At 38.4% G+C, this 12,169-nt stretch overlaps 1 protein-coding gene across 6 annotated transcripts in view; it reads left to right on the top strand.

Annotated features, from left to right (window-relative positions):
• The window catches only part of si:ch1073-184j22.2, a 10,200-nt gene extending 5,450 nt beyond the window's left edge, over positions 1-4,750 (top strand). For all 6 annotated transcript variants that reach the window (XM_073922781.1, XM_073922776.1, XM_073922770.1 and 3 more), the window contains one exon: positions 2,821-4,750. In XM_073922781.1, coding sequence (XP_073778882.1) covers positions 2,821-3,391 — 571 coding nt within the window. In that variant the 3' untranslated portion in view covers positions 3,392-4,750. The remainder of the gene's footprint in view (positions 1-2,820) is intronic.
• Positions 4,751-12,169: the final 7,419 nt, after the last annotated feature.

Raw genomic sequence — 12,169 nt, 5'->3', positions numbered from 1 at the left:
CTAAACCCAACCGTCACAGTAATGTGAAAATTGTAATTATTGTTATACAGTGTCATAAAAAAAAAATGCTGTTATATTAATTTGCATATCGCACTTCCGCCCGGCCGATTATCTGATCTAAACTTTACATGCCACACCCCTAAACTGTGTAAACAGTCCAGTCAGAGCAGCTGTTTGCAGCGTTAGCTGGTTGAATCACAGAAATGAAGAGCAAACAGCTGAACCTCACACCTGCCCTCTAATATAAAATCTGACAAGTGTCTTTTATATATATAGTCAGACTAAGCATGTGTAAGTAATATAAAACATTCTCATATCTTTTGCGAGTTTGTTATTTGAGATGTTGAATGCACGGAAACTGTCCGCATAGAGAGACACTGCAGCGCTGCCTAGGCTGGTTTTAGCTGGTCAACCAGGCTGGTTTTAGAGGGGTTTTGGCCATTTCCAGGCTGGTTTCCAGCCATTTCCAGCCTGGTCTTAGCTGGTCAGGCTGGGAGATGAACAGCTAAAACCAGCTTGACCACCCTAGCCAGGCTGGGAGCCCAGCCAAAACCAGCTATATCCAGCTTAAACCAGGCTGGTCAAGCTGGTTTTAGCTGGATTTAGCTGGTCATTTTCCAGCCTGGAAATGGCCAATACCCCTATGGCTGGTCAACCAGCTAAAACCAGCCAACCAGCTTAGGTTGGTTTAAGCTGAAATTTTCAGCAGGGAATCCAGCACTGAACTGGGAGAGATTCTGGAAGTTCTCCTTTGTCAAATGCTAACTGTATAAATTTTTAAAATTCTCTGCAACATAATTCAAATTAAACTGTAGGCACTTCTCTCTTTGTCCTTTGGAAGCCCAAATACAGAAACAGAAGAAGCTCTGTGGCAGCGTTTGGACGGCATTTTAGCTTTAACATTACAGCACCTCTGGCCACGCCCCTTCGCTGTGCAGGGTGTGTGCGCGTGGTAAATGCTTGTAGCAGGAAGCCCTTGTGATCTCACTAGCCTGGATGTACTTTTTTGTAGTCCACAAAGTCCGTTCGCTGTAGGCTTTGCTAAGCTAACTCTGTAAAAGCCAGCATCTCCCTTTGCATTGAACTTTTTATCGTATTACATTCAGAGATGTTGTTTATGTTCACACAGCAACATTACACATCAACTGAAGTTTAAAATCTGATATCGTAGTGGACCACCCCTTTAACAATTTCCTGTAAAATCTACAGTAACTTACTGGCAGCAGTTTGCCAGAAACTTACTGTGAATTAATTACAGCAAAAACACTATTTATATTTACAGCACCATTTATCTTGCTGTATATGTATCTACCAACCCAAGCTCATTCTGAAAACGTAGCCCCGCGGACATTTCCCCGCGTTTTACGTGGTCGGAGGTATGTATGGCCGCATTTCGTTTTTTTTTTTGAGCGAACGCTACGGGGCAGTGTGACGCCGCTACTCTTCTTCGCGCTTGCCGGCTGATGGCTCACCTCCGTGTGGAGGGCTTTCCCGCCGCAAACAGTTTGTCCGCTTAGCTCATAGTGTTACGTCAGCAGAGCGGAGGCCCAGAGGAGGAGGAGCCAACCACAGCGACGACCGGTTTTCTAGACGGATTTTGTAAATTGTCGCTTGGGTTTAGGGAAAGAGCCGCCCGCCCAGTCGATCGTTCAGTCATTTCGTCAGTCGGACAGACGGTCGCTCGACAGCGGCCTCCGGTGGCTTTTCACGCGAGAACAGCGTGGGCGCAATTGGCGTGCGCTCCGGAGAGGCACTCGAGACGCACAGCGGCCTCTCGTGTATTCGCAAAAACAAAAACTGCACAAATACGTACTTCCCTGGACGTATTTCGCGGTCTCCAGAAACGTCTGCGGGGTTACATTTCCACAATGAGCCTGGGTTGGTATCTACAGGATCGAATGTATCCAACCCAAGCTCATTCTGGAAACGTAGCCCCGCGGACGTTTCTGGAGACCGAGATTTACGTGGCCGGAGGTACGTAAAGGCCGCGTTTAGTTTTTTTCGAGGGAACGCTGCGGGCCGGTGTGGCGCCGCTCCGCCCCTCCTCTTCGCGCTCGCCGGCCGACGGCTCGCCTCCGAGTGGAGGGCTTTCCCGATGCAATCAGTTTGTCCGCTTAGCTCACAACGTTGCACTGGCGGAGCGGAGGCCCCGGAGGAGGAGGAGAAGCCGGCCATGGTGGACGACGACCGGGATCGATTCCGGGGAACAGCAGGTTCCGGAAAGCAGGTAAGACGAAAAACGGAATCCGAAAAATAAGGGCGAGAACGCGGTGGGATCCGAAAACGCGTTCGAAATCGAAGACTATTTTTAAAAAAATTTTCTGGACGGCTTTTGCGAACCGTCGCTCGGGTTTAGGGAAGGAGGAGGAAGAGGAGGGTGGTTGAGTCGGCCGATCCGGCGGCTTTTCGCGCGAGAACGGCGCGGGCACGAACGGCGCGCGCTCCCGAGAGGCGCCCGAGACGCGAAAAAGCGCGCACAGCGGCCTCTTGCGGATCCGTGAAAGCAAAAAACGCTCGAATACGTACCTCCCGGGACGTAAATCGCGGTCCGCAGAAATGTCCGCGGGGCTACGTTTCCACAATGAGCCCGGGTTGAATGTATCATTTGCACAATGCAACTTTAAAATACAGTAACATACGGCATTACTGTCCTACAGTAAAATACAGTTCATGTTACAGTTAAATAATTTCGTAAACAGTGTGCAATTACATATTAACACAGCATAGCAGCACAAATTTGGTATAGTAATGGAGTACAGCCTAGTTCAAGTTTATTCAGTTAAAAATGTAACCTTATTTCTATCCTATGTCTGTTTCCAGCGTAATGTCAATATCACAGATAACCCCGACCCTCTTCCTAAGTGGCGCCGATGCGTCAATGAATCAAGCCCTTATGACCCGAAAAGGCATTACACTCATCGTGAACGTGACCCTGTCCCACACCTGCCCTGTCTACCCAGGCGTGGAGTGTATACGTGTGGCAGTGTCCGACCTTCCAAATGCTCGTCTGGGGGACCACTTTGACCACGTCTCCGCTCGAATTCACAACAACAGACCTGGAGGAACCCTAGTGCACTGTGCTGCAGGAATGAGCCGCTCTCCTGCTGTTATAATGGCATATCTCATGAAGTACAAAGGAGTGACTCTGAGACAGGCGCACAAGTGGGTTAAAGACAGCAGACCATACATTCGCCTTAATGTAGGATTCTGGACCCAGCTTCTGGATTACGAGAGGAAACTCTACGGTAGGAATACTGTGAGAGTGGCTGAACCCGTGGATGCACAGCCAACGCCACAAACACCAAAACTACCCTCCAGGTATAAAATGAGACAGTGTCCTCCGTCTCCAAGAGCGAGCCAACTCAGAAGATTCACCTCCTTTTCATCCTAACCAATGTTTGCAAACTGAGGTCATGAAATATGTTGCATGTACATGGATAACTTCTTTCTACGCCATCACTTTGGATTGGAATCAGTAAGACTTATGAAGTGAAACGAACCAAATAGGCACGTTTTGTTTTACCCCTAGCTTTTATCTTGTGTGTGTGTGTGTGTGTGTATGTTTATTAATGTAATTCTCTTCGTTGGGTGGATAAAACGATGATAATTCATTTCATATTCTGATAACAATATCCACTCACTGGCCACTTTATTAGGTACACCTTATTAGTACCGGTTTGAACCCCCTTTTGCCTTCAGAACTGCCTTAATCCTTTGTGGCATAGATTCAACAGGGTGCTGGAAATATTCCTCAGAGATTTTGGTCCATATTGTCATGATAATATCACGCAGTTGCTGCAGATTTGTCGGCTGCACATCCATGATGTTAATCTCCAGTTCGACCACATCCCAAAGATGCTCTGTTTGATTGAGACCTGGTCACTGTGGAGGCCATTTGAGTACAGTGAAGTTATTGTCATGTTCAAAAAACCAGTCTGAGATGATTTGCGCTAGGAAGTAGCCGTCAGGAGATGGGTACACTATAGTCATAAAGGGATGGACATGGTCAGCAACTATTCTTAGGTAGGCTGTGGCGTTGCAACAATACTCAATTGGTACTAATGGGCCCAAACAGTGCCAAGACTATTACACCACCAGCCTGAAACATTAATACATGGCAGGATGGATCCATGCTTTCATGTTGTTGAGTTCAAATTCTGACCCTACCATCCAAATGTTGCAGCAGAAATCGAGACTCATCAGACCAGGCAAAGTTTTTCCAATCTTCTATTGTCCAATTTTGGTGAGCCTGTGCGAATTGTAGCCTCAGTTTCCAGGAGTGGTACCCGGTGTGGTCTTCTGCTGCTGTAGCTCATCCACCTCAAGGCTCATCATGTTGTGCGTTCAGAGAAGCTCATCAAGTGGTTATTTGAGTTACTCGAACCAGTCTGGCCATTCTCTTCTGACATCAACAAGGCATTTGCGCCCACAGAACTGCCGCTCACTGGATATTTTCTGTTTTTCGGACCATTCCCTGTAAACCCTATAGAAGGTTGTGCGTGAAAATCCCAGTAGGTCAGCAGTTTCTGAAATACTCAGACCAGCCCGTCTGGCACCAACAACCATGCCACGTTCAAAGTCACTTAAATCACCTTTCTTACCCATTCTGATGCTCGGTGTTTATCAGTGTACCTAATAAAGTGGCCGCAACTTTTCTGTCAATTCAATCAATTAATAGCTTACAAACATTGACCACATGAAAAGGACCATTTCTCTCTTTTATTTACATTATAAAGTATATACTCAAAAATCTTATATATATGAGATCATATTATTTTAGGTCAAATGTTTAATTAAACATGTAGAAATATAAAATAAATATGAATAAAATATCAAACTTTTTTGTAAACCCAGCATAAAACATCGCTAAATAAGATGCAAAATGTAAACATTGTCACAGCTTTTCTGTAATGCAATCAATTCATAATTTACATTGACCACATGGAAAGGACCGTTTATCTCTTTTTAATGCTATAAAGCAGTGGTTCTCAAACGTTTTTCATCAAGTACCACCTCAGAAAAAAGTTGTCTTTGCAAGTACCACCATAATGAGCAGTATTGAAATATAGTAGTGTATTAGGTCCAGTAAATCAGCTAAAGCTTTGTACAGTTCAAAAACGAGGCATATTAGTTCCCAATATTAAGAACATTTAAATTAAAATGTGCTTTTAAAAGTTAAAAATGAAAGGTTACTGTTCTTAAAAAGTAAAAAAAAAGAAAAAACTCCATGTTTATCAGTACCTGGAAATGTTGCCTGGACCTCATAAATATAGGCGTTATGTAATCATATTCATATATAAATCATTTTTGATAATTTATTTAAATATATGTAGCATATACATATGATACATTTGATTCATCCGCAAACCACTAGAAGGAAGCCCACGTACCACTAGTGGTACACGTACCACAGTTTGAGAACCACTGCTATAAAGTATATACTCAAAAATTTACTTAATTCGATCATATTTCTTACATTATTTAGAACTTCAGGTCAGATGTTTTATTAAAAATGTAAAAATATAAGATAAATAGGAATAATATATATATATATATATATATATATATATATATATATATATATATATATATATATATATATATATTTTTTTTTTTTTTTTAACTAGGGATTGCAGACCAAGCATAAAATATTGCTAAATAAAATGCTATATGTTTACATTGTACTTTTTTTATGTTGAATCTAGGAACATACAGTACATAACAGTATATAAGACATAAAATACAATATCAATCAATAGGTGACATTGACAAAAAAAAATACCGTACAATATGAAAAAATGGAAATAATATCATGAGAAATAAAAGAAATAGAAGGGGAAAAAAAGTATTGAAGATTTTTGCACTTACAAGGGTTAATTTAAGATTACTTACACGAAAATCTTAAAAGCAGAGCATATTGACAGTTTTAAAGCTTTCCTGAAACCAGCTTTTCATAGTTCTCCATATCTTTATTGAAGACCACAAAGGCAGGTTTACCATCTGAGAATTTACTGTTGTGAATGTACAGTTTGCTTAAGAAAGTAATAAAATGTATTTAAACATTATTTTCCTTTGTGGGGTTCGAGTAAAAAAAAAACAAATATAATAATTAACACTTGTTGTCAAGATCTTTTGCACAATTACTTAGAGTTTCTTTTTAAATACCAGATACCTGTAAACATTGTACTTTCAAGATTGCCTCTCACGATGATGTTATTCATGTTTCTGTCTGCATTACCGTAATGGCCTGTAATATTATTCATTCGTTCATTTATTTTGTTGTCGGCTTAGTCCCTTAATTAATGTGGGGTCGCCACAGCAGAATCAACCGCCAACTTATCCAGCATGTTTTACACAACCCATCACTGGGAAACATACACACACACACAGACAAACACGCACACACATAGTACCACATGTCTTTGGACTTGGAGAAACCGGCACCTAGAGGAAACCCATGAGAACATGCAAACTCCGCAACTGGCCAACAGGCGACCTTCTTGCTGTGAAGCAAACGTGCCACCCACTGCGCCACCATCCTGATACAAATTATTTTAAAAAGTGTTACCATAAACAATGTATTTTACGACACCAGGATATAAACAATAGGGAATAATACGATAGACTTCTTTATATATATATATATATATATATATGAGCACAAATTGAAATTATATATATAATTATGAAATTATATATATAATTATGAAATTATATATATATATATATATATATATATATATATATATATATATATATATATATATATATATATATATATATATATATATATATATATAGTCATATTCTAGAGCCCAGCATTCAATAATCTTTATTTATAAAACTTTATTAGTTTTTGACAGCCTAGCTGACTGGCATTCCGTGAATAAATAAAAAGCTTAAATGTAGTATCTAGCATCATTTAACCAACAGAGGACACTGTTGTAGCATCAGACTCACACCATGCAAGAAACCAAAAGCCAATGAATGGTAGGCAGTTTTGGACCCATTTTTCAATATTTAGGTCACTTTTTCAAAGATGTTTGCCAACTTTCTGCTCAAAATGCACTAACACCAAAATCCTTCATACATGTCATGTCTAATATCAAATCAAGAAAAAATCTTGGGACCCTACAAACATGCTGTGTTGCCTATAAAACCATGACCTTACCAACTCTACTAACAGTTAGCATTACACAATGATTTATATTGTAAAAGGGCATCACTAGTTTCTCACAAGACATCACTAGTCTATAAATCAGACATAATTCAATTTCAATCCAATTCAGCTTTATTTGTATAGTGCTTTTACAATGTAGATTGTGTCAAAGCAGCTACACATAAATGGTCATAGTAACTGGATCAGGGTGGTTCAGTTTTTAGTGTTTAAGTTCAGTTCAGTTTAGCTTAATGACCAAGAATATTGACAATTTTCCTGTTTAAACGCTTCTGTTACATAGTGTCCTAAAAAAAATGAAAACGTACTTTTTGCTCTTTCTGCTATTTTATTTTATTTTATTTTTATTTTTTTGTTATTGCGTCTGCTGCAGCCATGGTTAGGCAGCAACATTATTTAATTATTACGACGGCATGAGAGTGTAGTTCCTAGCCATATCAGCCTAGAAAATAACAACTTTCATTTTACGCTGGTCTTACACAATGCAACTACAGAAGAGCACAATGCTAATGGTCTAATCCGATTCAATGATCTATGCTAAGCTAAGCTAAAAGCGCTCCCACCAGACCCGATGTTTTGTCGATTTGTCCTACCTTGTCAGATCGTCCTACCTCCCATTCAAAAAGTAGGTAGCATGTTTTGATGACGCAATATGCTACCCAACAGATTTTACTACCAATGTAAATTTGAATCTGGAGTAGTGTGATATAAGCTGTAATATCGCCCTACCTAAATCCCCAACCTCAACCCCAGAACCATTCAAACACAGTGTTGGTAGCATAATCTGATGGGGCAGGATAAAATGCCAGGACACTTGCGTTCATCTGAATGTATTGGCAAATGGTAAACTCCAACTCTTTAAATGAGTGTTTACTTAATAAATCTGAACTTGAGATTGAACTAACACTCTACAGCTGTTTATTAGCATTAACAAAGATAAATAAATGCTAAAATAAATGTTTAGCTTGTTGTTAATGTTAGATAAAGCAACTAACGAGTATAGTTATTATCAGGGGCGCAACTACACATTTACTGAGGGGTATGCGGGTTCAAATTTTGTGTGATCCCTCTTATTTTATATTAATCAATTAATAATAAATGAAGACAAATTTTCAGATTAATCTTATAACTTTTGACATTATGTATGATTTGACAGTTTATTTTGTTAAAAATAAATTCAAATCTAAACAGTACATCTACACGAACACTTTCGGCTGTGGGACTGCATGTTATTGTGTTAAATGATTTTGAATTAAACAATAACAATATTATATTCGTTTAAAATGCAAAATAATGGTTTTTAACAAAACATATTTATTTATTTTTATTATTTGAAACTTTTAATAAGGATAATTTAAAAAAATAGTTTTGGCTCAACGGCCCCCCCCCCACCCCCCCCCCCCCCCCCCCCCCATGTGTGGCGCACCTATGCGCCGCATATACTGCATGGCATAACCCCTTGTTGCGCCGAGATATATCCAGCTGCAGGCCCGCAGAACCCCACACGTTTGAGGCACACACAATCTAGGACACACAATCTAGACAAACCATAAATGGTAACTAACTCTTTAGCATTATCGCCACCTATTGAATTTCACAAATATGGTTTCCCATTTCAGTCAATTTTATTATTATATCGTAACGATCATTTTAAAGTCTCTGCAGTTTCTGAACTTAAATTATGTCAATAAAAATAATTGGTTAAAGACACTTATGACTTTATTCATGTGTCCATATACACAAAGAAAACATAATAGACCGTCTAATTGTTGGATTAAGTGTAATAAACTAATTCAAGCTCTTAATATTATCATACTTCGTTAAAATCACGTTGTTGTAAAATATAAAAAAGCAAACAATAATGTCACTTTAAAATAAATTAGCCTTCAATAGTTAACCATTTAAACAATATAGTTATAAACTGATTATCTTAACTGATTATAATTATAAGTTTATATATAAACTATCTTTTACTAAACTGTCACTGTTAAAGCTGTTATATATATATATATATATATATATATATATATATATATATATATATATATATATATATATATTTATATATATATATATATATATATATATATATATATATATATATACATATATATATATATGTATGTATGTATGTATGTGTGTGTGTGTGTGTGTGTGTGTGTGTGTGTATACACTTATGATTTTTTTTATTAATAGTTAATATTTTATCAATAGTTTTATTAAGAGTATTAAATGTGGGAAATCATTAATTAAAAGGTTATTAGAAAATTAAGCTAATAAACACTGCTTGAGTAAAATTTTAATATAGTGTTATACATTTGTTACATGTAAAAATATTTTTATTACATATAATGTATTATTGCCTATATTAACTTGCTATTATTTCCTTCATCATAAATTAATCCATTATATAAATTAAACCTGTCCAAATAAGATCATTCAGCAAGGCCAGCAAACGTGTATCTGCCAAATTATTGTCAGGTAATAAAGACTGATCAGCTATAATGACTGATTAAAAACTGTTCACTCTATTATATTGAATGGCGATCGGAAACAATGCTCCCCATTCGGCCGTCTCAATCGCAATATTTGTGAAATAAAGTAAAGTAAACACTATTGTTTATTGTGTTCAATATTTATTAATCAAATATATCAAAATATATCGATGATGATGTCTAAAAAGACGTTATAACTTTAACATCCGTCATAACCATATATGGTTTGCCTAGATTGTGTGTCCTAGATTGTGTGTGCCTAAAACGTGTGGTTCTGCGGGTCTGCAGCTGGATATTATTGGTTGCGCCACTGGTTATTATTATTCATGTTGGAGTGAGCACGAGGCAAGGATTTCACAGAGAGAAAAACGTCTCAAGTTATCATTCATCGCCTTTATGATGCGGGTTTACTCCTCACAATCCCTCTTTTAATAATGTGTGTTTAGTGCTTTTGGCAATGTTTTGTTAGTGCTGAGTGAGGGCAGATGAGTTTTAGACACGCTTCTTTTGAGCAACTGAGTGAATGTGTTGAAAGCTGAGAGACAGAAAGAGAGATATGCCTTCCTTGCATAAAAAAGCCACGTCTTTAGCCACCTAAAAAGGTAAATATAATTTATTTCTGGCTGAAAACATGCCATCAATTAACAGGAAACAAGTCGAGCGACTGTGTGTTGGGATAAAGCGAAGCGTGTTTGTGTGTATGTAAGCTGTTTAATGAGATACTGCTTTCAGTAAGATCATCATGGGGTAAATAAGCATGGCATTACCATTCATCTTTCCGCATATTATTTGACAGCGAGCCGTCCTTGTAAGGTAATGCAGTCTGACAACAAATGCTACGTTTTCCTGGAAGGTATAGCAAAGCATTCATTTAGGTGTGTGTGTGTCTCTGTTTGTGTGTGTGTTTGGAGGGGGGAAAGGGGGCCAGGGCACAATGCCAAACACCAGGCGCCATTCTTCCAGCATGATGACCTCATCTCTATCCACTACTAAAACATCTCGTCTACATTCATCATCGCCGAATGTACTGTTTGTGTTTTCGCTTGTGCGCCCACAACGAAATGAACAGAAATATTATTCATTTTCGGTGGTGAATTCTGCCTTAAATTAATTAGTAAGGTTTTAACCATTGAAATTCCCAGAGATGGGTTGCAGCTGGAAGGGCATCCGCTGCGTAAAAACTTGCTGGATAAGTTGACGGTTCATTCCGCTGTGGTGACCCCGGATTAATAAAGGGACTAAGCCGACAAGAAAATGAATGAATGAATGAATTAACCATTGAACTGTCAGTCCACGTTTTTAACATAGATGTGAAAATGTACTTAATGTTCTGTCTAATTGACATGGACTCGACTTATTATGAAGTGAAATAGTTTAATAGATATTAAGATAATATATATATATATATATATATATATATATATATATATATATATATATATATATATATATATATATACATATACTATATTATTATATATTAGTACCTACAATTTTTAAGAGGAACTCTTTTGTACTTTTTAGGTACTAATATGCACCTTGGAGGTAGTACCCTACTGAAAAAAAACAGCTTAAACTAGCCTAGGCTGGTTGGCTGGTTTTAGCTGGTCGACCAGGCTGGTTTTGGCCATTTCCAGGCTGGTTTCCAGCCATTTCCAGCCTGGTCAGGCTGGGAGATGACCAGCTAAAACCAGCTTGACCAGCCTAGCCAGGCTGGGAGTCCAGCCAAAACCAACTATGTCCAGCTTAAACCAGGCTGATCAAGCTGGTTTTAGCTGGTCATTTTCTAGCCTGACCAGCTAAGACCAGGCTGGAAATGGCTGGTTTAAGCTGGTTTTTCCAGCAGGGATATGGACCTTTTTAGGCACAAATTTGTACCTTTTGAAAAGGTACCACCCAGCTTGCGTACCTTTATTTCTGAGAGTATAAGAGAAGAAATACCATACTACAGTACATTCATGTGGAAACTATTCACAGAGCTTCACTTTTTCCGAGTCTTGTTATGTTTTATTCTAAAATGTATGAAATTACGTATCCTCCTTAAAATTCTACAAACCCTACCCCATTGTCAACTTGAAATATGTTTGTTTGAAATGGTGAAGAAAAACCCAATGTCCACTGCTCATTCTTGAATCATCGACTGTATGTGAAATTGAATCAGACCCGCACAACAGCCAGGAGGACCAACTCTTTACAAAACGGTTTCAGTTCAGCAGCGTTCTTGGGACGCCTGGTGTGAATCGCTCGATTGAAGTCATGCCACAGCATCTCAATAGGGTTGAGATCAGGACTCTGACTGGGCCACTCCAGACACTTCGGTTGAAGCCTCTTTAATCTTCTCTTGTTGATTTACTTCTATGCTATGCTTCTGTTGCATCGCTCACCCTCTGTTGAGCTTAAGTTGGAAGACATATATGAATATGTATCATTAATTAACTGTCATTAATTGCAAAATGAAAAATGAAAATACACAAACAAGTACTCTTCAATTAATACA

The sequence above is a fragment of the Danio rerio genome, chromosome 2, assembly GCF_049306965.1.
Source record: "Danio rerio strain Tuebingen ecotype United States chromosome 2, GRCz12tu, whole genome shotgun sequence".
In the NCBI taxonomy this organism is placed as follows: domain Eukaryota; kingdom Metazoa; phylum Chordata; class Actinopteri; order Cypriniformes; family Danionidae; genus Danio; species Danio rerio.
The sequence above is the reverse complement of the archived record's forward strand: the minus strand, read 5'-3'. Positions and strand labels throughout refer to the sequence as shown.